General features: G+C 47.0%; 1 protein-coding gene across 1 annotated transcript; it reads right to left on the reverse strand.

The window, feature by feature from the left end:
• Positions 1-13,479: 13,479 nt before the first annotated feature.
• LOC123450287 lies at positions 13,480-17,507 on the reverse strand. The gene is made up of 4 exons (XM_045127619.1): positions 15,654-17,507; positions 14,592-14,657; positions 14,410-14,503; positions 13,480-14,303 (listed from the first exon to the last, which is right to left on the reverse strand). The coding sequence occupies exons 1-4, from the start codon at positions 17,505-17,507 to the stop codon at positions 13,786-13,788; spliced, it is 2,532 nt and encodes an 843-aa protein (XP_044983554.1). The 3' UTR covers positions 13,480-13,785.
• Positions 17,508-23,421: the final 5,914 nt, after the last annotated feature.

Genomic DNA, 23,421 nt, shown 5'->3' on the forward strand with positions numbered 1-23,421 from the left:
TGTGTTACCATCATCATGCACTTGCTCTTTCTATGCGTAGCACTACTGTCTACTTGTCAATACATTATGAGCGTGACCCTCATAGATGATAGGGTCATGCTCAATGCAAGTGCTACAGAGGAGGTGTCGGAAACACCATGCTGGGGGTGCACCGATCATCCTTAACTATATGCATCGGAGTATAGTAACCAATTTGTCATCAATAGAACTATTTCTTAGACATGATTAAAGGGCTGCTTGCCTTGATGAGCTTGGTATCCGGGGTCTTCGGGTCCAAGTCTTTCGCCGAACGTAGAATCTATCATTGTAATAATAGTAATAATAATAAGAAGCACATTCAAAACAGAGCACAAACTCACTTTAAAAATGTTAACCTATTTTGATAAATCTTATCTATAGTTTCAAAAATGTTTGTCTCTGGTTTTGATGCAAAAAGGTATTTTTAAACCTAATTAACATGGGCTAAAATATTTAAACTTGGCATTTTAATCAAAGCTATGTGTAAAAGTTTTTACACAAGTTAGTGTGGCAGCACTAACACTACTAGAATTCAGTTATTTGCCGTCAGCCCCTTCTTTGCCGTCAGCCAGCGGACGGCAAAGACCCTATTTGCTGTCAGTCACCAGAAAACTGACGGCAAAGAGCAAACGGATGGCAAAGATACTCTTTGCCATAAGTCTTGTCTTTGCCGTCTGCTGGCGGACGGCAAAGAGCAGGAGGGCAGACGGTAAAGAGCCCACCGCACACCCCCTGCCACCCCATAAATTCTACACATTTTTAGAAGAATTGTGGTGGAAAAATATTTAAATTTGATTTAATATTTAACTTTACAAAAATAATTTAGAATCAGAATTAAAAGAAAAAGGAAAAAGGGGCTCAACCCTGGCCTGGCTCGGCCAGTGGCTGTGTCGGCCTAACTGGCCAACCGGCCAGCTAGCCAGCCAGCAGCCCAGGTGCGCGCGCCGTAAGGTTTAAACATAACGCGCGGGCCCCTGTGATCAGCAGCAGAGAGAGGAGAGAGGGGGAGAGACTGGCCACTGACAGGTGGGGCATGCCTGTCGGGGTCTGATGACCCACAAGTGTAGGGGATCTGTCATAGTCCTTTCGATAAGTAAGAGTGTCGAACCCAACGAGGAGCAGAAGGATCTGACAAGTGGTTTTTAGCAAGGTATTCTCTGCAAGCACTGAAATTATCGGTAACAGATAGTTGAGTGATAAGATGATTCGCAACAAGTAGCAAGTAACAATAGTAACAACGGTGCAGCAAAGTGGCCCAATCCCTTTTGTAGCAAGGGACAAGCCTCGACAAACTCTTATAGGAGGTAAAGCGCTCCCGAGGACACATGGGAATTTCTGTCAAGCTAGTTTTCATCATGTTCATATGATTCGCGTTCGCTACTTTGATAGTTTGATATGTGGGTGGACCAGTGCTTGGGTGCTGCCCTTAGTTGGACAAACATCCCACTTATGATTAACCCCTCTCGCAAGCATCCGCAACTACGAAAGAAGAATTAAGACAAAGTCTAACCATAGCATTAAACTAGTGGATCCAAATCAGCCCCTTACGAAGCAACGCATAAACTAGGGTTTAAGCTTCTTTCACTCTAGCAACCCATCATCTACTTACTACTTCCTAATGCCTTCCTCTAGGCTCAAATAATCGTGAAGTGTTATGTAGTCTACGTTCACATAACACCACTAGAGGAAAAACAACATACAACGCATCAAAATATTGAACGAATACCAACTTCACATGACTACTTATAGCAAGACTTATCCCATGTCCTCAAGAACAAAAGTAACTACTCACAAAGCATAATCATATTCATGACCAGATAGGTATTGAATAGCATCAAGGATAGGAACATATAATCTTCCACTGAGTAATCCAACTAGCATCAACTACAAAGAGTAATTAACACTACTAGCAACCTTACAAGTACCAATCGGAGTCGCGAGACGGAGATCGGTTACAAGAGATGAACTAGGGTTCGGAGATGAGATGGTGTTGATCAAGATGTTGATGGTGATGAGTCCCCTCCGATGAGAGGAGTGTTGGTGATGACGATGGCGACGATTTCCCCCTCCGGGAGGGAAGTTTCCCCGGCAGGACGGCCCTCCTCGAGCTCTAGATTTGTTCTGCTCAAGTTCCGTCTCGTGGCAGCGGCGATTCCTCACGAAAGCCTCCTTTTAATTTTTTTTGGAACGAAACCCTCCTCATAGAAAAAGAGGGGAGCCAGAGGGCCAACAGGGAGCCCGCAAGCCCCCTAGGCGCGGCTACGGGGTAGGCCGCGCCTAGCAGGCTTGTGGCTTCCTGCTAGCCCCCCTCTGGTACTTCTTCCGCCCACTATTTTTTATAAATTCCAAAATAAATCCTCGTTCATTTTCACGGCTTTTGGAGTTGCGCAGAATAGGTATCTCAAACTTGCTCCTTTTTCAGGCCAGAATTCCAGCTGCCGGCATTCTCCCTCTTCATGTAAACCTTGTAAAATAAGAGAGAAAAGGCATAAGTATTTTACCGTGAAGTGTAATAACAACCCATAAAGCGCTAAATATCAACATGAAAGCATGATGCAAAATGGACGTATCAGGGTCATCTTCCTCCTCTGGACAGAGAGGAGGGGAGGCACGCCGGCGGCGATTCTGACTCCCTCGTGGCCAGGTGATGGCAGGAACGGCACCGTGGCATCGTCGCCTACCTGCTCGTGGTCGAATGAACGACGGGAGGTCCTGGGTCACTGGCGACGACGTGGCCGCGGCAGAGCTGATGCGGGTAGTTATGGAGATGGATGCTACGGGTAGGGAAACGCTCGGGGAAGAGGTGGAGAGGCTTGCTGATCTCACTACGGTCACGAAGGAGGTGAGAGGATTCTTCATCAACTCCTTCTCGAGAAAATCTCCGTTTTTAGCAACAAACACTTTGCCCTCGGATTTGAGATAGAAGGTGTACCCAACTGTCTCTTTTGGGTAACCTATGAAGACGCACTTTTCCGCTTTGGGTTCCAGCTTTTCAGGCTGAAGCTTTTTGACATAAGCATCACATCCCCAAACTTTAAGAAACGACAACTTTGGCCTTTTGCCATACCACAATTCGTATGGTGTCGTCTCAACGGATTTTGATGGTGCCCTATTTAAAGTGAATGCAGCTGTTTCTAATGCATAACCCCAAAACGACAGCGTCAAATCAGTAAGAGATATCATAGATCGCACCATCTCTAATAAAGTACGATTACAACATTCGGACACACCATTACGCTGTGGTGTTCCAGGCGGTGTCAACTGTGAAACAATTCCACATTGTCTTAAGCGAGCACCAAACTCGAAACTCAGATATTCACCCCCACGATCAGACCGTAGGAACTTGATCTTCTTGTTACGATGGTTTTCAACTTCACTCTGAAAGTGCTTGAACTTTTCAAATGTTTCAGACTTGTGCTTCATTAAGTAGACATAACCATATCTACTCAAATCGTCAGTGAAGGTGAGAAAATAACGATATCCGCCGCGTGCTTCTACGCTCATCGGACCACACACATCGGTATGTATGATTTCCAACAAGTCACTTGCACGCTCCATTGTTCCGGAGAACGGAGTTTTAGTCATCTTGCCCATGAGGCATGGTTCGCACGTGTCAAGTGAATCAAAGTCAAGTGACTCCAAAAGTCCATCGGCATGGAGTTTCTTCATGCGCTTTACACCAATATGAACTAAGCGGCAGTGCCACAAAAATATGGCGCTATCATTGTTAACTCTAACTCTTTTGGTCTCAATGTTATGTATGTGTGTATCACTATCAAGATTCAATATGAACAATCCTCTCACATTGGGTGCATGACCATAAAAGATGTTACTCATAGAAATAGAACAACCATTATTCTCTGACTTAAAAGAGTAACCGTCTCGCAATAAACAAGATCCAGATATAATGTTCATGCTCAACGCAGGCACTAAATAACAATGATTTAAGTTCATAACTAATCCTGATGGTAACTGAAGTGAGACTGTGCCAACGGCGATTGCATCAACCTTGGAACCATTTCCCACGCGCATCGTCACTTCATCTTTTGCCAGCCTTCGTCTATTCCGCAGTTCCTGTTTCGAGTTGCAAATATGAGCAACAGAACCGGTATCGAATACCCAGGCACTACTACGAGAGCCGGTTAAGTACACATGAATAACATGTATATCAAATATACCTGATTTTTCTTTGGCCGCCTTCTTATCAGCCAGATACTTGGGGCAATTGCGCTTCAAGTGACCCATACCCTTGCAATAGTAACACTCTGTTTCAGGCTTAGGTCCAACTTTGGGTTTCTTCGTCGGATTGGCAACAGGCTTGCCGCTCTTCTTTGATTTACCCTTCTTGCCTTTGCCGTTTCTCTTGAAACTAGTGGTCTTATTTACCATCAACACTTGATGTTCTTTACGGAGTTCAGACTCTGCGACTTTCAGCATCGCAAACAACTCGCCGGGTGACTTGTTCATCCCTTGCATGTTGTAGTTCAACACAAAGCCTTTATAGCTTGGCGGCAGTGATTGAAGGATTCTGTTAGTGATAGCTTCTTGCGGGAGTTCAATCCCCAGCTCAGCTAGACGGTTTGAGTACCCAGACATTTTGAGCACATGTTCACTGACAGACGAGTTCTCCTCCATCTTGCAAGCATAGAATTTATCAGAGGTCTCATACCTCTCGATCCGGGCGTTCTTCTGAAAGATAAACTTCAATTCCTAGAACATCTCAAATGCTCCATGACGCTCAAAGCGACGTTGAAGTCCCGGTTCTAAGCCATACAAGACTGCACATTGAACTATTGAGTAGTCCTCCTTACGTGCTAACCAAGCGTTCTTAACATCCTGATCAGCCGTAGCGGGTGGTTCATCTCCTAGCGCAGCATTAAGGACATAATCCTTCTTCCCAGCTTGTAAGATTAGCTTAAGATTACGAGCCCAGTCTACAAAGTTGCTTCCATCATCTTTCAACTTAGCTTTCTCTAGGAACGTATTAAAATTCAGGATGACTGTCGCGTGAGCCATGATCTACAGCACAAATATATTCAAAGTGGACTTAGACTATGTTCAAGATAATTAGAGTTTAACTTAATCAAATTATTCGCTAAACTCCCACTCAAAAAGTACATCTCTCTAGTCATTTGAGTGTTTCATGAACCACTTACACTAGCTCAAGTCCGATCATCACGTGAGTTGAGTATAGTTTCAGTGGTAAGCATCCCTATGCTAATCATATCATCTATATGATTCATGATCGACCTTCCGGTCTCATGTGTTCCGAGGCCATGTCTCCACATGCTAGGCTCGTCAAGCTTAACCCGAGTGTTCCGCGTGCGCAACTGTTTTGCGCCCGTTGTATGTGAACTTTGAGTCTATCACACCCGATCATCACGTGGTGTCTCGAAACGACGAACTGTAGCAACGGTGCACAGTCGGGGAGAACACAATTTCGTATTGAAATTTTAGTGAGAGATCACCTCATAATGCTACCGTCGTTCTAAGCAAAATAAGGTGCATAAAAGGATTAACATCACATGCAATTCATAAGTGACATGATATGGCCATCATCACGTGCTTCTTGATCTCCATCACCAAAGCACCGGTACGATCTTCTTGTCACCGGCGCCACACCATGATCTCCATCAACGTGTCGCCATCGGGGTTGTCGTGCTACTCATGCTATTACTACTAAAGCTACATCCTAGGAAAATAGTAAAGGCATCTGCAAGCACAAACGTTAGTTATAAAGACAACCCTATGGCTCCTGCCGGTTGCCGTACCATCGACGTGCAAGTCGATATTATCCATTACAACATGATCATCTCATACATCCAATATATCACATCACATCGTTTGGCCATATCACATCACAAGCATACCCTGCAAAAACAAGTTAGACGTCCTCTAATTTTGTTGTTGCATATTTTACGTGGTGACCATGGGTATCTAGTAGGATCGCATCTTACTTACGCAAACACCACAACGGAGATATATGAGTTGCTATTTAACCTCATCCAAGGACCTCTTCGGTCAAATCCGATTCAACTAAAGTTGGAGAAACTGACACCCGCCAGTCATCTTTGAGCAACGGAGTTACTCGTAGCGATGAAACCAGTCTCTCGTAAGCGTACGAGTAATGTCGGTCCGAGCCGCTTCGATCCAACAATACCGCGGAATCAAGAAAAGACTAAGGAGGGCAGCAAAACGCACATCACCGCCCACAAAAACTTTTGTGTTCTACTCGAGAAGACATCTACGCATGAACCTAGCTCATGATGCCACTGTTGGGGAACGTCGCATGGGAAACAAAATTTTTCCTACGCGCACGAAGACCTATCATGGTGATGTCCATCTACGAGAGGGGATGTGTGATCTACGTACCCTTGTAGACCGTACAGCAGAAGCGTTAATGAACACGGTTGATGTAGTGGAACGTCCTCACGTCCCTCGATCCGCCCTGCGAACTATCCCATGATCAGTCCCACGATCTAGTGCCGAACGGACGGCACTTCCGCGTTCAGCACACGTACAGCTCGACGATGATCTCGGCCTTCTTGATCCAGCAAGAGAGACGGAGAGGTAGAATAGTTCTCCGGCAGCGTGCCGGCGCTCCGGAGGTTGGTGATGATCTCGTCTCAGCAGGGCTGCGCCCAAGCTCCGCATGAACGCGATCTAGAGGTAAAACCGTGGAGATATGTGGTCGGGCTGCCGTGGCAAAGTTGTCTCAAATCAGCCCTAAAACCCCACTATATATAGGAGAGGGAGGGAGAAGCCTTGCCTTGGGGTCCAAGAACCCCCAAGGGGTCGGCCGAGCCAAGGGGGGAAGGATTCCCCTCCCAAACCGAGTCCTACTTGGTTTGGAAGGTGGAGTCCTTCTTCCCTTTCCCACCTCCTCCTTTTTTTTTCCTTTCCTCTTTGATTTTCTTCCCAATGCGCATATGCCTCTCTTGGGCTGTCCCACCAGCCCACTAAGGGCTGGTGCGGCACCCCAAACACCTATGGGCTTCCCCGGGGTGGGTGCCCCCCCCCCCCCGGTGAACTCCCGGAACCCATTCGTCATTCCCGGTTCATTCCCGGTAACTCCGAAAACCTTTCGGTAATCAAATGAGGTCATCCTATATATCAATCTTCGTTTCCGGACCATTTCGGAAACCCTCGTGACGTCCGTGATCTCATCCGGGACTCTGAACAACATTCGGTAAACAACCATATAACTCAAATACGCATAAAACAACGTCGAACCTTAAGTGTGCAGACCCTGCGGGTTCGAGAACTATGCAGACATGACCCAAGAGACTCCTCGGTCAATATCCAATAGCGGGACCTGGATGCCCATATTGGATCCTACATATTCTACGAAGATCTTATCGTTTGAACCTCAGTGCCAAGGATTCATATAATCCTGTATGTCATTCCCTTTGTCCTTCGGTATGTTACTTGCCCGAGATTCGATCGTCGGTATCCGCATACCTATTTCAATCTCGTTTACCGTCAAGTCTCTTTACTCGTTCCGTAATACAAGATCCCGTAACTTACAGTAAGTCACATTGCTTGCAAGGCTTGTGTGTGATGTTGCATTACCGAGTGGGCCCCGAGATACCTGTCTTGATCCATACTAACTCAACTAACACCTTCAGAGATACCTGTAGAGCATCTTTATAGTCACCCGATTACGTTGCGACGTTTGATACACACAAAGCATTCCTCCGGTGTCAGTGAGTTATATGATCTCATGGTCAAAGGAACAAATACTTGACACGCAGAAAATAGTAGCAACAAAATGACACGATCAACATGCTACGTCTATTAGTTTGGGTCTAGTCCATCACGTGATTCTCCTAATGACCTGATCCAGTTATCAAGCAACAACACCTTGTTCATAATCAGAAGACACTGACTATCGTTGATCAACGGGCTAGCCAACTAGAGGCTTGCTAGGGACAGTGTTTTGTCTATGTATCAACACATGTAAATGAGTCTTCATTCAATACAATTATAGCATGGATAATAAACGATTATCTTGATACAAGAATTATAATAATAACTATATTTATTATTGCCTCTAGGGCATAATTCCAACAGTACGGTAATCCTGTCTTGGAGGTCATGTTGTTGGACAACAATGAACCTACGAGCTATGAAGAAGAGATGGTGAGCCCGGATTCCAAAAATGGCTAAAGGCCATGAAATATGAGATAGGATCCATGTATGAAAACAAAGTATGGACTTTGGAAGAATTACCTGATGGTCATAAGGCTATTAAGTACAAATGGATCTTCAAGAGGAAGAGAGACGATGATGGTAAACAACATCATTTGTAAAGCTCGACTTGTCACGAAGAGTTTTTCCACAAGTTCGAGGAGTTGACTACAAGGAGACTTTGTCACCCGTAGCGATGCTAAAGTTGGTTGGAATTATGTTAGCACTTGCTGCATTTTTCAATTATGAATTCTTGCAAATGGATGTCAAAATATCATTTCCTTAACGATTTTCTCGATGAAAGGTTGTATGTGATACAACTAGAAGGTTTTGTCGATCATAAGGATGCTAAAAGGCATGCTAGCTCCAGCGATCCATTTATGGACTGGTGCAAGCATCTCAAAGTCAAAATAAGAGCTTTGATCAGGTGATCCAAGCTTTTGGGTTTATACAAAGTTTATGAAGAAACTTGTATTTAGAAGAAAGTGAGTGGGAGCACTATAGAATTTATGATAAGTATATGTGGATGACATATTATTGACCAGAAATGATGTAGAATTTCTAAAAGATATAAAGGGTTGTTTGAAAGGAGTTTTTCAAAGAAAACCCGGATAATGCTACTTAAATATTGGGCATCCAGATCTATAGAGATAGATCAAGACGCTTGATAAAACTTTCAATGAATACATACCTTGACAAGATTTTGAAGGAGTTCAAAATAGATCAGACAAAGAAGGAGTTCTTGCTTGTATTGTAAGGTGTGAATTTGAGTAAGACTCAAAGCTCGACCACGACAGAAGAAAGAGAAAGGACGAAGGTCGTTCCCTTTGCCTTAGTCGTGGGCTCTATAGCATGCCATGCTGTGTACCGCACGTGATGTGTGGGTTGCCATGAGTGTGTTAAGGGATACAAGAGTGATCCAGGAGTGCATCACTGGACATCGGTCAAAATTATCCTTAGTAACTAGAGGACTAAGGAAACGTTCATCGATTATGGAGGTGATAAAAGAGTTTGTTGTAAAGGGTTACGTCAATGCAAGATTTGACACCAATCCGGATGACTCTAAGTAGGAAACCGGATTTGTATAGTGGAGTAGTCATTTGGAATATTTCCCAGTGGAGCGTAGTAGAAGCATCTACAATATGACTTAGAGATTTGTAAAGCACACACAGATTTGAATGTTGTCGACCCGTTGACTCAAACCTTTCTCACAAGCAAAACATGATCAAACCCAGAACTTATTGGGTGTTAATCACATGGTGATGTGAACTAGATTATTGACTCTAGTGCAAGTGGGAGACTGTTGGAAATATGCCCTAGAGGCAATAATAATTAGTTATTATCATATTTACTTGTTCATGATAATTGTTTATTATCCATGTTGTAATTGTATTGATTGGAAACTCAGCTACATGTGTGGATACATAGACAACACAGAGTCCCTAGTAAGCCTCTACTAGACTAGCTCGTTGATCAAAGTTGGTTAAGGTTTCCTAACCATAGACATGAGTTGTGATTTGATAATGGGATCAAATCATTAGGAGAATGACGTGATAGATAATACCCAACTCTAAGCATAGCATTTGATCGTATGACTAAGTTTATTGCTATTACTTTTTGCGTGTCAAGTATCTGTTCATAAGGCCATGAGATCATGCAACTCCCTGACGCTGGAGGAATGCCTTTTGTGTATCGAACGTCACAACGTAACTAGATGATTATAAAGATGCTCGATAGGTATCTACGAGGGTGTGTGTTCGGTTGGCATGGATTGAGACTAGGATTTGTCACTCTATATGACGAAGTGGTATCTCTGGGCCCACTTGGTAATATAGAATCACAAGAATATTGCAAGCAATGTGACTAAGGAGTTAGTCACGGGATTCGGTATTATGGAACAGGTAAAGAGACTTGCCGATAACGATATTGAACTAGGTATGGAGATACCGACGATCGAATCTTGGGCAAGTAACATACCGTTGGACAAAGGAAACTGCATACGGGATTGATTGAATCTTTGGCATCGTGGTTTGACCGATAAAGATCTTCGTGGAATACATGGGAACCAATATGGGCATCCTGGTCTTTCTATTGGTTATTGACCAAAGAGGTGTCTCGGTCATGTCCACATGATTCTCGAACCCGTAGGATCCGCACGCTTAACGTTCGATGACGCTAGAGTAGTTTTGGGATATGTACGTTGGTGACCGATTGTTGCTCGGAGTCCCGTATGAGATCCCGGACATCACGAGGAGCTCTGGAATGGTCTGGGGGTAAAGATTTATATATGGGAAGTCATATGTTGGTTACCGAATTTTTTCGGCTTTTGTCGGTATTGTACCGCGAAGCTTCCGAAAGGTTCTAGAGGACTAGAGGATTCCGGAAGGTTCCCTCTAGCACCTAGGGCATGCATGGGATGTAGGGGGCCACATAGCCTTATTGGTCCACGCGCACCAGCCCCCTAAGGCCCATGCACCTAAGGGAAGGGAAACCCTAAGGGGAAGGGCCCTTCACTTGGCTTGGAGGGTACTCCTCCCTCTTTGGATGCCACCCCTCCTTGGAGGAGGGTCTAGGGCCACGCCCCAGCTCTCCAACACCCCTATATATAGTGGGGAGGAGGCGCAAGGGCTGGACACAACAATTCCTACGCCATGCGGCCTCCCCTCTCTCACGTTTTTCCTCGTCCGTACTTTCGGAGGTGCTTGGCGAAGCCCTGCTGGGATTGCTCCATCACGCTTTCATGCTAGTTGAGATCCAATCTACTTCTCCTTCCTCTCTTGCTGGATCAAGAAGAAGGATACGTCATCGAGACGCACGTGTGCTGAATGCGGAGGTGTCGTCCGTTTGGTGCTAGATCGATTCAGATCACGACTGGATCATGAAGAGTACGACTACATTAACCGCGTTATATATGCTTCCGTTTAGCGAACTACAAGAGTATGTAGATGTACTCCCCGTCTCGTAGTTATACATCTCCATGGATAGATCTCGCGTGTGCGCACAATTTTTTTTGTTTCCCATGAAATGTTCCTCAACAAAAAGATAGTAGAGTGTTTATAAACACACGTACATTTGAGATCACAAGCTTCAACTCACATCACGTAGCCAGAGAACATTTTGCTAAAGCATTCAACTATAAGTAAAACTGTGCAAACTTATAGTACTCCACTAAAGTAGTCTCAATTAATATGGACCAGAGGGAGTCCCGTGTGACTGTGGTTCTTTCTTGAGTGATGACTTGGGAGGGTTCGAGTCATCCTACTCGATAGCTACACTTAATTCCATACTAGTTAATGCCAGAACTATAAATAAGGGACCAAGTTTCTTGAAGGGAGGTGCTCTTTTATGATGCTACAGACAATTGTCCGAAGTGCATGCAATGGCGGGCTCAAATTGGCCTTTTTATGGAAACATAGAGCTCTCAAATCCCTAATGTACCGAGCTTCTAGGTCCCTTTTCATGATGCTACAGAAGAGTCCGAAAAGCGGGGCAATAAAAATCACTGAAGTGGGGGGTAGAATGTGTGCCTTATAAGTAGATTTGAGTGAGAATGAACAAGATCAATAAACGTTACTAGGAAGGTGAACACGCTACCAGCTAATGTGAATCATTCGAAAAATCCTAATTGGGTTGGGAAACCGGCATGTGAAATCAGTGTCGGGCTACACTTCCTTCAATTAATTGTGTAGGCTTACTTTGGCGGAGGATTCAATCCAGGGAAAATAAGAATATGCATGCATTGAATTAGAAAAGGGCATCCTCCCTCCTAGAAAGGACAAACTATAGAAATATAAGTTCGAAGAAGACTGGAAAACAACTGGTACAACATAGGTTGACCCAACCCAGTCCTCTCATATTATGGTTGACTCCTCACGGTTGCATTGTTTCAATTTCTGTTTGTATTCTAATTGTTCTCGCTGCAACTCGATCTTGGAAAATGTTTCAAATGAATGTCAAAATGATTTCCTTCATGGTGGTCTACATGAGTTTTTTCTATATGTAACCAACTCTAGGTATTGAAGTCCCTGGTGGTCATGTTTGTCGCCTTCGAAAGACCCTTTATGAGGAAAAAAGCAACCACCTCATGCTTGGTTTGAGCAAATCAGTACAGAGAACCATGTGCCCATCGCCCCTGCAATGGCATCAAAAAAGGACTGACGCTTTGGGGCACTAGCGCATGTATTCTTCTTCTTGAACTTATCCTACTTACGAAACATGTTGGCATAAAGGGCAAACGAGAAAGAATTACACCCGGTCTAAAACAAGGCGACTTTACTTTCCTGTTTCCACATGAACCTGCTTGTAGGCCTTAGAGAAAAGTCTTGTATTATATAACTAGCTTGACAACATGAATTCTCTAACTTGTAGATAACGACCTTGCTGAATGAGGAGATGATCTTAAGATGGGGTAAAAGCTCTATATTCCCCTTCTACCAATAAAAGAGGTGCATGATCATACCTCTTTAAGGCAAACCAAAAATATGAAGTGATAAAAACTCAATTAGCAGAACCTAAGAAACAAAGAACATAAATAGATATTGAATAAAGAATAACAAAGAAGAGAGCCTCATAATTGTCCTAATAGAGATGATACCATGTTCGTCTTCTTCTTTATGCCGATCCAAATCAAGTTTGGAGACATTAGACTAACCTAAGACAACTTCTAGCGACATTCAATCATATCAAGACACAAGATGTTACCAACTGGATACAACACAAGTGGTTTTCTCTTTACTTTGAATCAACCTACGCCATCTCACTTTCAGAACCTCACAATCATCACTGCCTTAAGCCTTATCCACGCCTTGACACACCTATTTTTGTGTTCAGTCTCACAGAGCAGGACATCGTTACAACCGAGTTTTCATTCTTACGAGTATTGAAAATGCATCGAGGAGAACTTACCTTACGAGTCACTAGTCCGACACTGGGCACGCGGGGCTAGAGTGAGCTGAAGGGGGACGACGTAAGTGAGCGAATGTGCGTAAGCGCAGTCAAATATTTCTATTCTAGGGGGAGGAGCATCAACACACGAGTGAAGTTGATGAAAAAAAGTAAACCAATGAATGCAACAATTTTTGTATGCACACATGCATTTGACATCACATGCTTGAACTCCTTGTGTCTCGTCGTCGCTTCCTTCTTCCTTGGAGTCGACGGACTGGAATTCCTTTTTGAGTCAACTTACATTCAGGTGGCCACAATGACCATTCAGAAAAGTAAAAAACATGTGCATTTTGCATCAAGACATTTCTCCTGTTTCACCAAAAAAGAACTATTTTTACATTTCAATCTACTTAAATACAGTACAATCGTAATGTCGTTTACATTTGTTTCTCACTACATTGTACATTGTTCTTCTTTCCTCCCTACACTTGAAGCTTGTCCCTCCTACCCAAAAACACCGGGAAAGCCAAGCGGCCGATCCCATCAAACAAGCACATTTTTTCGTCGACCGATTGTGTGCGCCGTACGTGTTCGATCGTTTGTAAAGCTGCTGCATCCATGCTCCTGCCGCAAAGATCAAGACCCACTCCCTCCCTTCGAAGTTTGAATCCAATTTCAAATCAAGATCCATCACTTCTGCCCTTTGATCCCCAGCGGCATCCCGAAGTTCTGGTACACCCTCATCTCCCCGCCCAGGCTCGCGGTGACCACCACCATGCCCCACGCGTTGCAGCCGGCCTCCCGCGACGACGGGCCCCTGCGCAGCATCTCCGCCTGCGAGCCGGGGAACGACATCGGCCCGGACTTGGGACGCGGCGGCAACGGCACCGGCACGTCGTCCGATCTCCTGCCCTCGCCGCCATGGACGCTCGACGACGACGCGCGCTCGTTCCCCGCGCGCGGGAACGGCGGCGGGGGTGACCCGGGCCACGTTACCGCGGCGGACACATCCCTGCAGAAGAAGTACTCGTAGGAGCGGCTGGTGAGCCACGTCTTGGCCTTGACGCCGATGCCTCCTCCTGCACCGGAACCCATGCCGCCCGCGGCGCGCCTCCAGACGTACACGTGCGAGTCCTCGCTGGCGCAGACCACGTAGCGGCCGTCGCCGGAGTAGGACGCCGAGAGCTGGCTGCTGGTGTTCTTGAACCCTGGCAGGCAGAAAAACGGGTTCCCTTTTCGTTCTGGAGTTTGTGGCAATGGAACGGGTGCTGCTGGTAGGTGAGGCAGGGCGTGGCTTTGCCGCCATTGGCGTACCTTTGAACTTCTGGAGGACGGTGATGCCGTTGAACACCCGTATCTGCGAGTCCGCCGACGTCACCAGGATCTCCGACGGGTTCCCCGGCGCAAACTGCGTGAACATCATCCGACGTCAACATCGATCGGTCATCGGTCCGTTTGTCATTGTTGGTCAGGTCAAGAACAAGAAGAGCAGGTACCTGGAATCCGGTGATCTTCTTGGCCTGCGACTTGCGCTTCTTGGATATGCTCATGTCGATCTGCGCCTCCTGGTTCAGCTTGCAATCTGACACCAACACATCGGAATGATCATTGATCATAGACAGCAGTGACAAATTAATCAACACAGATTGCATACGTGTTACTGACATTGAGATTACCTGCCCTCAAAATATTCATGTGTTTCTATGGCTATGTTTGTATAATAAAATATTAACCAGAGTCAATGTTGCTAAAAAGAAACATCTTGATGATTTGACGTGTTTGTTTTGCAATGAGTCAGAATCTATACAACACCTTTCCTTTAAGTGCATTAATGTTGATGTTATTTGAACAACTATATCTGAGTTTTTTCATTGCAATAGAATGCTCTGTTTTCATGATGTAGCTTCCCTTTGGAAACTGGATAAGAAGAAAAATTTGCTCAATATGATTATTGTTGCCTCCTTGTGGAGTGTTTGGACTTTAAGAAATGAATTTTGCTTCCAGGGGCGCACTTGGAGAGGTCTGGGCTGCGTCCTTGTCAAGTTAAGAGGGATTTTACAACAATGGCCGGCTCTCTGCGACGCTAGTCAGGTGGATATGCTAAAGAACTTCATCGTGGTGTTGGACAGGCGCTGGGGAGAGCTTCTGAGGATTGCCCGGAGTAGGGATCGAAGCTAGTTCTTCTCTTCTTTATCTGGCTGTAATATAAATTCGCTGGTCTAAAACTGTAGCTGGGCGTTGAATACTTGTTTCCTTTTTTAAGGTGGTAGAGGGGTGATTTGCAGGTTCAGAGACGTATCATGTTTTGATGCGATGTTGCTGGTTGCTCTGCTTCATTCAATAAAATGGGGCAGGGGGAAACCCCTTTCTTTCAAAAAAAAAAACATTGAGATTACCTCTTGTCTTGTAGAACCGGCAGCACCCCTTGTGTGATCCAACGATCGCAGCCTAGGAAAATTTGCAGTTTGATCAATTGAAGATTTGACATGCATGCTGTGTTTTTAGACGATGAATGGATTAGTTTATACTACTCCAAGAATCAAATTAATGAAGAGAACCTGGCCGTCGGGGGTGTAGCTGGCGGCGGTGACCATGTCGTTGAGGTCGCTCCAATCGACGACTTGCCGCTCCTCGACGCTCCAGATGCGCACCTTGCAGTCCAGCGAGCCGCTGATGAAGTGGCCTTCGTCCGCCGGGTTGAACTGGATGCACGTCACGTAGTCGCTGTGCGCGAACACCTTGAGGCACGCCTTGCTCTCCACGTCCCACAGCCGCACCGTCTTGTCCATGGACGACGACAGCAGCCTCGACGACTGCTTGGACCACGACAGGTCCAGCACGTCGTCCTCGTGGCCCTTGAAGACGCACACCGGCTGCTCCGCCAGCGCGAACACGGTTTCCGGCAGCACCACGTGCTCCGGGAGCACGTGCTTGCTGCTCTTCCCGCGCCGGACCTTCTTCGACAGCTGCGCTGCCAGCCCCGGTGCCGCCGCCAAGGACCCACCATCAGCGGGAGCCAGTGGGGGAAGAAGCTTGCCGGTCGAGAGATCCGGTGCCAGGATGGAAGAGGAAGAGGCGTCCACGACCTGCCAGACGCGCACCACGCGGTCCTCCCCGCCGCTTGCGAGGAACTGGGCGTCGGCGCTGAACTTGATGCTCCAGATCGACCCCTCGTGCGCGCGCACCTCCTGCCGCATGTACAGCCCCGTCAGGTCCTTGCTCGACTTGCCGGAGTGGTGCACCTTGAGCCGCTCGGTGGACGACGACGACGACGTTGAGGCGCTGTCCCCCGCCGTCGAGGCTCGGTCTAACTTGGGCCTGGACATAGTCATCGCGGACGGCAGCGCCGACGACCTGTCCCTGTCCTTATCCTTCTCATGGATAAGGCCGGCGACTGTGGCGACCAGCTTCATGTTCTTCAGCCACCGTGGTTTCTTCTTCGTCGGCTTCCCGCCGTCCTTGTTCCCCGCCCCCGCCGGCACAGTCTGGCTCTGGCTTCGCCGCATGAGCTGTTTCACCAGCGGGGTGTACCCGGCGAAGCCCTGGGCACCGCGGGCCGCGCCCCGCGCGCCGTCCGTGGACTGACTGCCGTTCACGACGAACCCTTTGCCGTCATCCAGGTTGCAGTCTCTATTTTCTCCTCCTCCGTCCTTGGACGGCACCGATGGCAACGGACAGCGAGCGTCTGATCGGAGAGCCCTGTGCACGGGCGAGCCTTGCAGAGAGTGCGGTGCCGAATGCACGCGGCGTAACGCCGCCAGCTTCCTCGCGGCGCCTGCTCGGGCGGCGAGGCGGCTATCCGAGCGGCAACGTTTAAGGAAGGAGCTGGGCAGCCGTCTCATGATCTCGGGAGGCGTGGCAGCCGCAGACGGCGCGGAGCTCGGCGCGAACCCCCGCCGCGGCGGGCGCCTGGAAGCATTCCTCGTCCTGGCGTTGCGGCTGCGGAAGAGGTCTCTGCTGCTGTTGAGGCCCATCCCGTGGAGCAGTCGGCGGCGACGCTCCTTGATGGGCACGGGCTCGTCCGCCTCCATCCACATGCCGTAGTCGTACGCCGACATGTCCTCCTCCTCGTCCTCCTCATACTCGTCCAGCTCCGCCTGCTCCTCGCGGAGCCGGTCACCGACGGCGGTGGCAAAGGAGGCACGGGCAGTGTCGCTGAGGCCATCCTCCTCGCCGTCGTCGGAGGGGAAGTCCGGGTAGGCACCGCCGGAGGGCTCCACGCAGTCGATGCATTGAAAGAAGGACTCCTGATCGGTGCCACCATCCTCGTCGTCCGTCGCCGGCTCCCGGAATCCGTTGCCATGGCTCTCAATGAGGACACCCACCTCGTCGTCGTCCGTCGCCGGCTCCCGGAATCCGTTGCCATGGCTCTCAATGAGGACACCCACCTCGTCGTCGTCCTTGTGGCTCATGGTGTACGGTTCTTGCCTGGCGGTGGCAAAACGAATGGCCTGCCGGCGCGTGCCTGGGAGAGAGACCCTTGCTCTCCAAATTGCTAAATTTAGGTGCAAGTTTTGTAAGGCTGTAATGTTTTTTTACAATGGCGCCTGCTCCACTAAGGCATTGGAAGAGGGGCAGTGATCTGCACCGACGGACCGGCGTAACTGTTCGCAAGTCACGTCCATACCGCTCGATGGAGTTAACCACGTTCATGGCATCTACACACGACCCCACTCATGTCCTTGAAGCAAACCGTTGCAGCAAACCAGTGCTATCTTCGTTGCAACCTCACCCATCCAACCACGAAGGCGGACCTCCTGCCCCTGCGTCGGCCCGTCCCCAATCCGTGGCGGCGGCGGTAGGATCCACCGGGTTTTAGTTGCCGGCGACAAAGAAGAGCTCTCGTAGGGTCTTTCCCATCTATCACGGGACCTGGGATTTGCTTTAGCCATGTCATACATCCGAGATCAACTACTTGTTGCCATGGATTTGGGCTCGAGCTCTGGGATGAGCTCCGCTGCCGTTCATAGCCGAATCCCTGTGAGGCGACAAGACGCTGGCTGTAGTGTGCAGGTGATGCAACAGTACGTCAACCCGAATGTCGTCTTCGAGGATGCAGCACGCCATGGCCGTTATGAATTTTATCTCGTATGAACCCTAGATCGTTTCTCTCACAAAAAAGGAAAATGTTGCAACCATAGTGTGAATTTGCTTCAAACAAAGGATTTCATGCTACATGCTACATACATAGTGTGCTAGTCCTTTGAATTTCCTCGATTCTTACTCTTAACTTCTATTATGATGTTTGATATGTCCATTTTGCATCATGCTTTCATGTTGATATTTATCGCTTTATGGGTTGTTATATTACTTTGTGGTACCATATTTATGCATTTTCTCTTTTATTTTGCAAGGTTTATTTGAAGAGGGAGAATTCAGGCAGCTAGAATTCTGGACTGGAAAAGGAGCAAATCTGAGTCCTCTATTCTGCACAACTCCAAATGCCCTGAAAGTTTACGTGGAATTTTTTGGGAATATATAAAAAATACTGGGCGAAAGAAGTACCAGAGGGGAGCTACCAGGGCACCACAAGCCTGGTAGCCGCCACCCCCCTGGTGGCGGCCACAGGGCTTGTGGGCTCCCTCACGGCCCACTGCCCCCCACTTTTGCTATATGAAGGGTTTCGTTCCAGAAAAAATCAATCGGAAGCTTTTTCGTGGTTTCGCCGCCGCCACAAGGCGGAACTTGAGCAGATCCAATCTAGAGCTCCGGCAGGACGATCCTGCTGGAGAAACTTCCCTCCCGGAGGGGGAAATCGTCACCATCGTCATCACCAACACTCCTCTCGTCGGAGGGGAGGCATCTTCATCAACATCTTCATCAACACCATCTCCTCTCCAATCCCTAGTTCATCTCTTGTAACCAATCTCCGTCTCGCGACTCCGATTGGTACTTGTAAGGTTGCTAGTAGTGTTGATTACTCTTTGTAGTTGATGCTAGTTGGATTACTTGGTGGAAGAGTTTATGTTTAGATCCTTGATGCTATTCATTACACCTCTGATCATGATTATGATTATGCTTTGTGAGTAGTTACTTTTGTTCCCGAGGACATGTGATAAGTCATGCTAATAATAGTCATGTGAATTTGGTATTCGTTCGGTATTTTGATATGCTGTATGTTGTCTTTTCCTCTAGTGGTGTTATGTGAACGTCGACTACATAACACTTCACCATATTTGGGCCTAGAGGAAGGCATTGGGTAGTAGTAAGTAGATGATGGGTTGCTGGAGTGACAGAAGCTTAAACCCCAGTCTATGCGTTGCTTCGTAAGGGGCTGATTTGGATCCACTAGTTTAATGCTATGGTTAGACGTTGTCTTAATTCTTCTTGTCGAAGTTGCGGATGCTTGCGAGAGGGGTTAATCGTAAGTGGGATGCTTGTCCAAGTAAGGGCAGTACCCAAGCGCCGGTCCACCCACATATCAAACTATCAAAGTAACGAACGCGAATCACATGAACATGATGAAACTAGCATGACAGAAATTCCCGTGTGTCCTCGGGAGCGTTTTTCCTCCTAAAAGGCTTTGTTCAGGCTTGTCCCTTGCTACAAAAGGGATTGGGCCACTTGCTGCACCATTGCTACTACTGGTTACTTGTTACTTTTCGCTTGCTACGTTTCACCTCACTACATCATCACTTGTTACCGCTACTTTCAGTGCTTGCAGTTATTACCTTGCTGAAAACTGTTTACCACAGCCTTCTGCTCCTCGTTGGGTTCGACACTCTTACTTATCGAAAGGACTACGATTGATCCCCTATACTTGTGGGTCATCAATGTTCCATCCATAGTGTGAGTTTGCTACATGCATAGTACCGATTACTACATGCTACATAATAATTGATGCATGCTACAAACGTTCATGCTACAAGGAGGAATGGGTTCAAGTATGAATGAAAACACGAAAATATGTTGCATACTTCCATGCTCCAATACGTTTGAACCCCTGTTTTACAAGTTTTGTTGGAGAAATAACATGAAAAATAGGTATGCTATACTTGTTTTGGATGTAAAAAACATTATGCAGCAACAAAAACTTGTTTTGGATTTGTGTTTCACGTGTTGCATCCATTAATTTTTTATTTATGTTTGGCATATTTTTGCATGGGTTTTGAAGCATCAACTTGAAAATGACTTGGTTACTAATTTTGTTGCAGAATGTTGCTACGGAACCATCGATTTTTATGATGACATGCAAAATGCTGTGGAGCAAGAAAAACATGACGCCATTGATCTGAATGATCCTCCAAGAATGGATAGTGAGGACACCTTGCAGCAGATCACGGATAGTGCAGCTAACTACAATGAGCAAGTTGGCGGTACTGATGCCAATGGGAATGCTAATACACTTGTTGATGAACCAGATGAAGATATATCATCGCAACCAATTGTTCCCTTTGTTGGAATGGTTTTTGACAATGTTGAAGAAGCACAACGAGTGTACAACGAATATGCAATGAAGATGGGCTTTGGTACTCAAATTGTGACATGGAGACACAGTAGGACAAGAGCCTCGGAGAAGAAGGGCATTCTGATCTATAGAGTCTCTGAGTGCATACTCTCTAGGAAAAATCCATCCAAGAATGCCAGTGGTAGCATTTTTGTTGGTGCTGCAACACATCAGTGTGGTGATGCTGACATGAGCTATGCTGCTAATAAAAAATCAGCAAGCAAACAAGGTGGCATCTCTATGGATGTGAGTGACAAGAGGCAAAGAAACAGATTGGAGCGATTCGATTGCAAGGCGCATATGGGTGTTAACCCGCGAGACAGAACCTGGGTTGTGACCGTTTTTGAGGTTGATCACACTCACCCGCTCATGTTGCAACAGAGTCGTCGGAGATTCTGCCAATCTCACACAAAGATCCCGGAAGCCAACATGCAATACATCACTTCGCTGCACTACCGCAACATATCAACAGAAAATGTGATGGGCTTGCTCGAAGATGCACATTGTTGTGATCCAAGGAGTTTTTCGTATGTTAAGACAGATGTGACGAATGCAAGAGCTAAGTTGCGAAGGGGCATGTCGGAGCATGACTTGGAGCTAACAATCGAGTACTTTAAGAGGAGGCGGGCTCAGAACCCCAAGTTCTTCTTCTCCAAACTAGAGGAAGATGGAGCTGTTAGGGCACTTTTCTAGGTTGACGGGAGAACAAGTGCATTGTACCCAAAGTACAGAGATCGCGTGTTTTTCGACACCACATTTTGTACAAATCGTTACAACCTCCCTTTCATGTCGATTGTTGGGATCAATAACCAAACACACACGGTCTGCTTGGGGTGTGCTTTGCTGCCTGATGAGAAGATTGAAACGTTCAAATGTGTCTTTGAGCAATGGATGTTGGCAATGAATAACGAGCATCTATTATACATCATGACTAATCAAGACCAAGCAATGACTACTACCATCTCCTTGGTGTTTCCAAACTTGACACACACATGTTGCAATTGGCACATCTTTCGGGTTGCGATGACAAAATTGGGGAAGATGATGGGCAAGGATGAGCCTTTTGCCGAAGCATTCTATGGTTGCATCAATGGTTCAGATACCATTGAGGAGTTCGAACAAAGGTGGCAGAAGATGATTCAATTCTTTGGTTTGGCTGACAAGGAACATCTCAAAAACATGTGGAAAACCAGGAAGACATGGGTCCCCATGTACTTTAGTTAGAAGTTCTTCCCATTCACAGGAACAACCAGCAGGTCCGAGGGGCTGAATTTCTACTTCAAGACCTTGAACCACCATGGAGACTCAGTTTGGACGTTCATTCAACAATTTGAGCTTTGCCAAGAGATAATGCTGTTGGGGAACGTCGCATGGGAAACAAAAAATTTCCTACGCGCACGAAGACCTATCATGGTGATGTCCATCTACGAGAGGGGATGAGTGATCTACGTACCCTTGTAGATCGTACAACAGAAGCGTTAGTGAACGCGGTTGATGTAGTGGAACGTCCTCACGTCCCTCGATCCGCCCCGCGAACAATCCCGCGATCAGTCCCACGATCTAGTACCGAACGGACGGCACCTCCGCGTTCAGCACACGTACAGCTCGACGATGATCTCGGCCTTCTTGATCCAGCAAGAGAGACGGAGAGGTAGAAGAGTTCTCCGGCAGCGTGACGGCGCTCCGGAGGTTGGTGATGACCTTGTCTCAGCAGGGCTCCGCCCGAGCTCCGCAGAAACGCGATCTAGAGGAAAAACCATGGAGGTATGTGGTCGGGCTGCCGTGGAAAAGTCGTCTCAAATCAGCCCTAAAACCTCCGTATATATAGGTGGGAGGGAGGGGACCTTGCCTTGGGGCTCAAGGAGCCCCAAGGGTGTCGGCCGAGCCAAGGGGGGAAGGCTCTCCCCCCAAACCGAGTTGGACTTGGTTTGGTGGGTGGGAGTCCTTCCTTCCCTTCCCACCTCCTCCTTTTTTTTTCCTTTTCTCTTTGATTTTCTTTTCTAGGCGCATAGGCCCTTTTGGGCTGTCCCACCAGCCCACTACGGGCTGGTGCGCCACCCTCAAGGCCTATGGGCTTCCCCGGGGTGGGTTGCCCCCCCCGGTGAACTCCCGGAACCCATTCGTCATTCCCGGTACATTCCCGGTAACTCCGAAAACCTTCCGGTAATCAAATGAGGTCATACTATATATCAATCTTCGTTTCCGGACCATTCTGGAAACCCTCGTGACGTCCGTGATCTCATCCGGGACTCCGAACAACATTCGGTAACCAACCATATAACTCAAATACGCATAAAACAACGTCGAACCTTAAGTGTGCAGACCCTGCGGGTTCGAGAACTATGTAGACATGACCCGAGAGACTCCTCGGTCAATATCCAATAGCGGGACCTGGATGCCCATATTGGATCCTACATATTCTATGAAGATCTTATTGTTTGAACCTCAGTGCCAAGGATTCATACAATCCCGTATGTCATTCCCTTTGTCCTTCGGTATGTTCTTTGCCCAAGATTCGATCGTTAGTATCCGCATACCTATTTCAATCTAGTTTACCGGCAAGTCTCTTTACTCGTTCCGTAATACAAGATCCCGTAACTTACACTAAGCTACATTGCTTGCAAGGCTTGTGTATGATGTTGTATTACCGAGTGGGCCCCGAGATACCTCTCCGTCACACGGAGTGACAAATCCCAGTCTTGATCCATACTAACACAACTAACACCTTCGGAGATACCTGTAGACCATCTTTATAGTCACCCAGTTATGTTGCGACGTTTGATACACACAAAGCATTCCTCCGGTGTCAGTGAGTTATATGATCTCATGGTCATAGGAATAAATACTTGACACGCAGAAAACAGTAGCAACAAAATGAC

This window comes from Hordeum vulgare, chromosome 4H (assembly GCF_904849725.1).
Source record: "Hordeum vulgare subsp. vulgare chromosome 4H, MorexV3_pseudomolecules_assembly, whole genome shotgun sequence".
Taxonomy (NCBI): Eukaryota; Viridiplantae; Streptophyta; class Magnoliopsida; order Poales; family Poaceae; genus Hordeum; species Hordeum vulgare.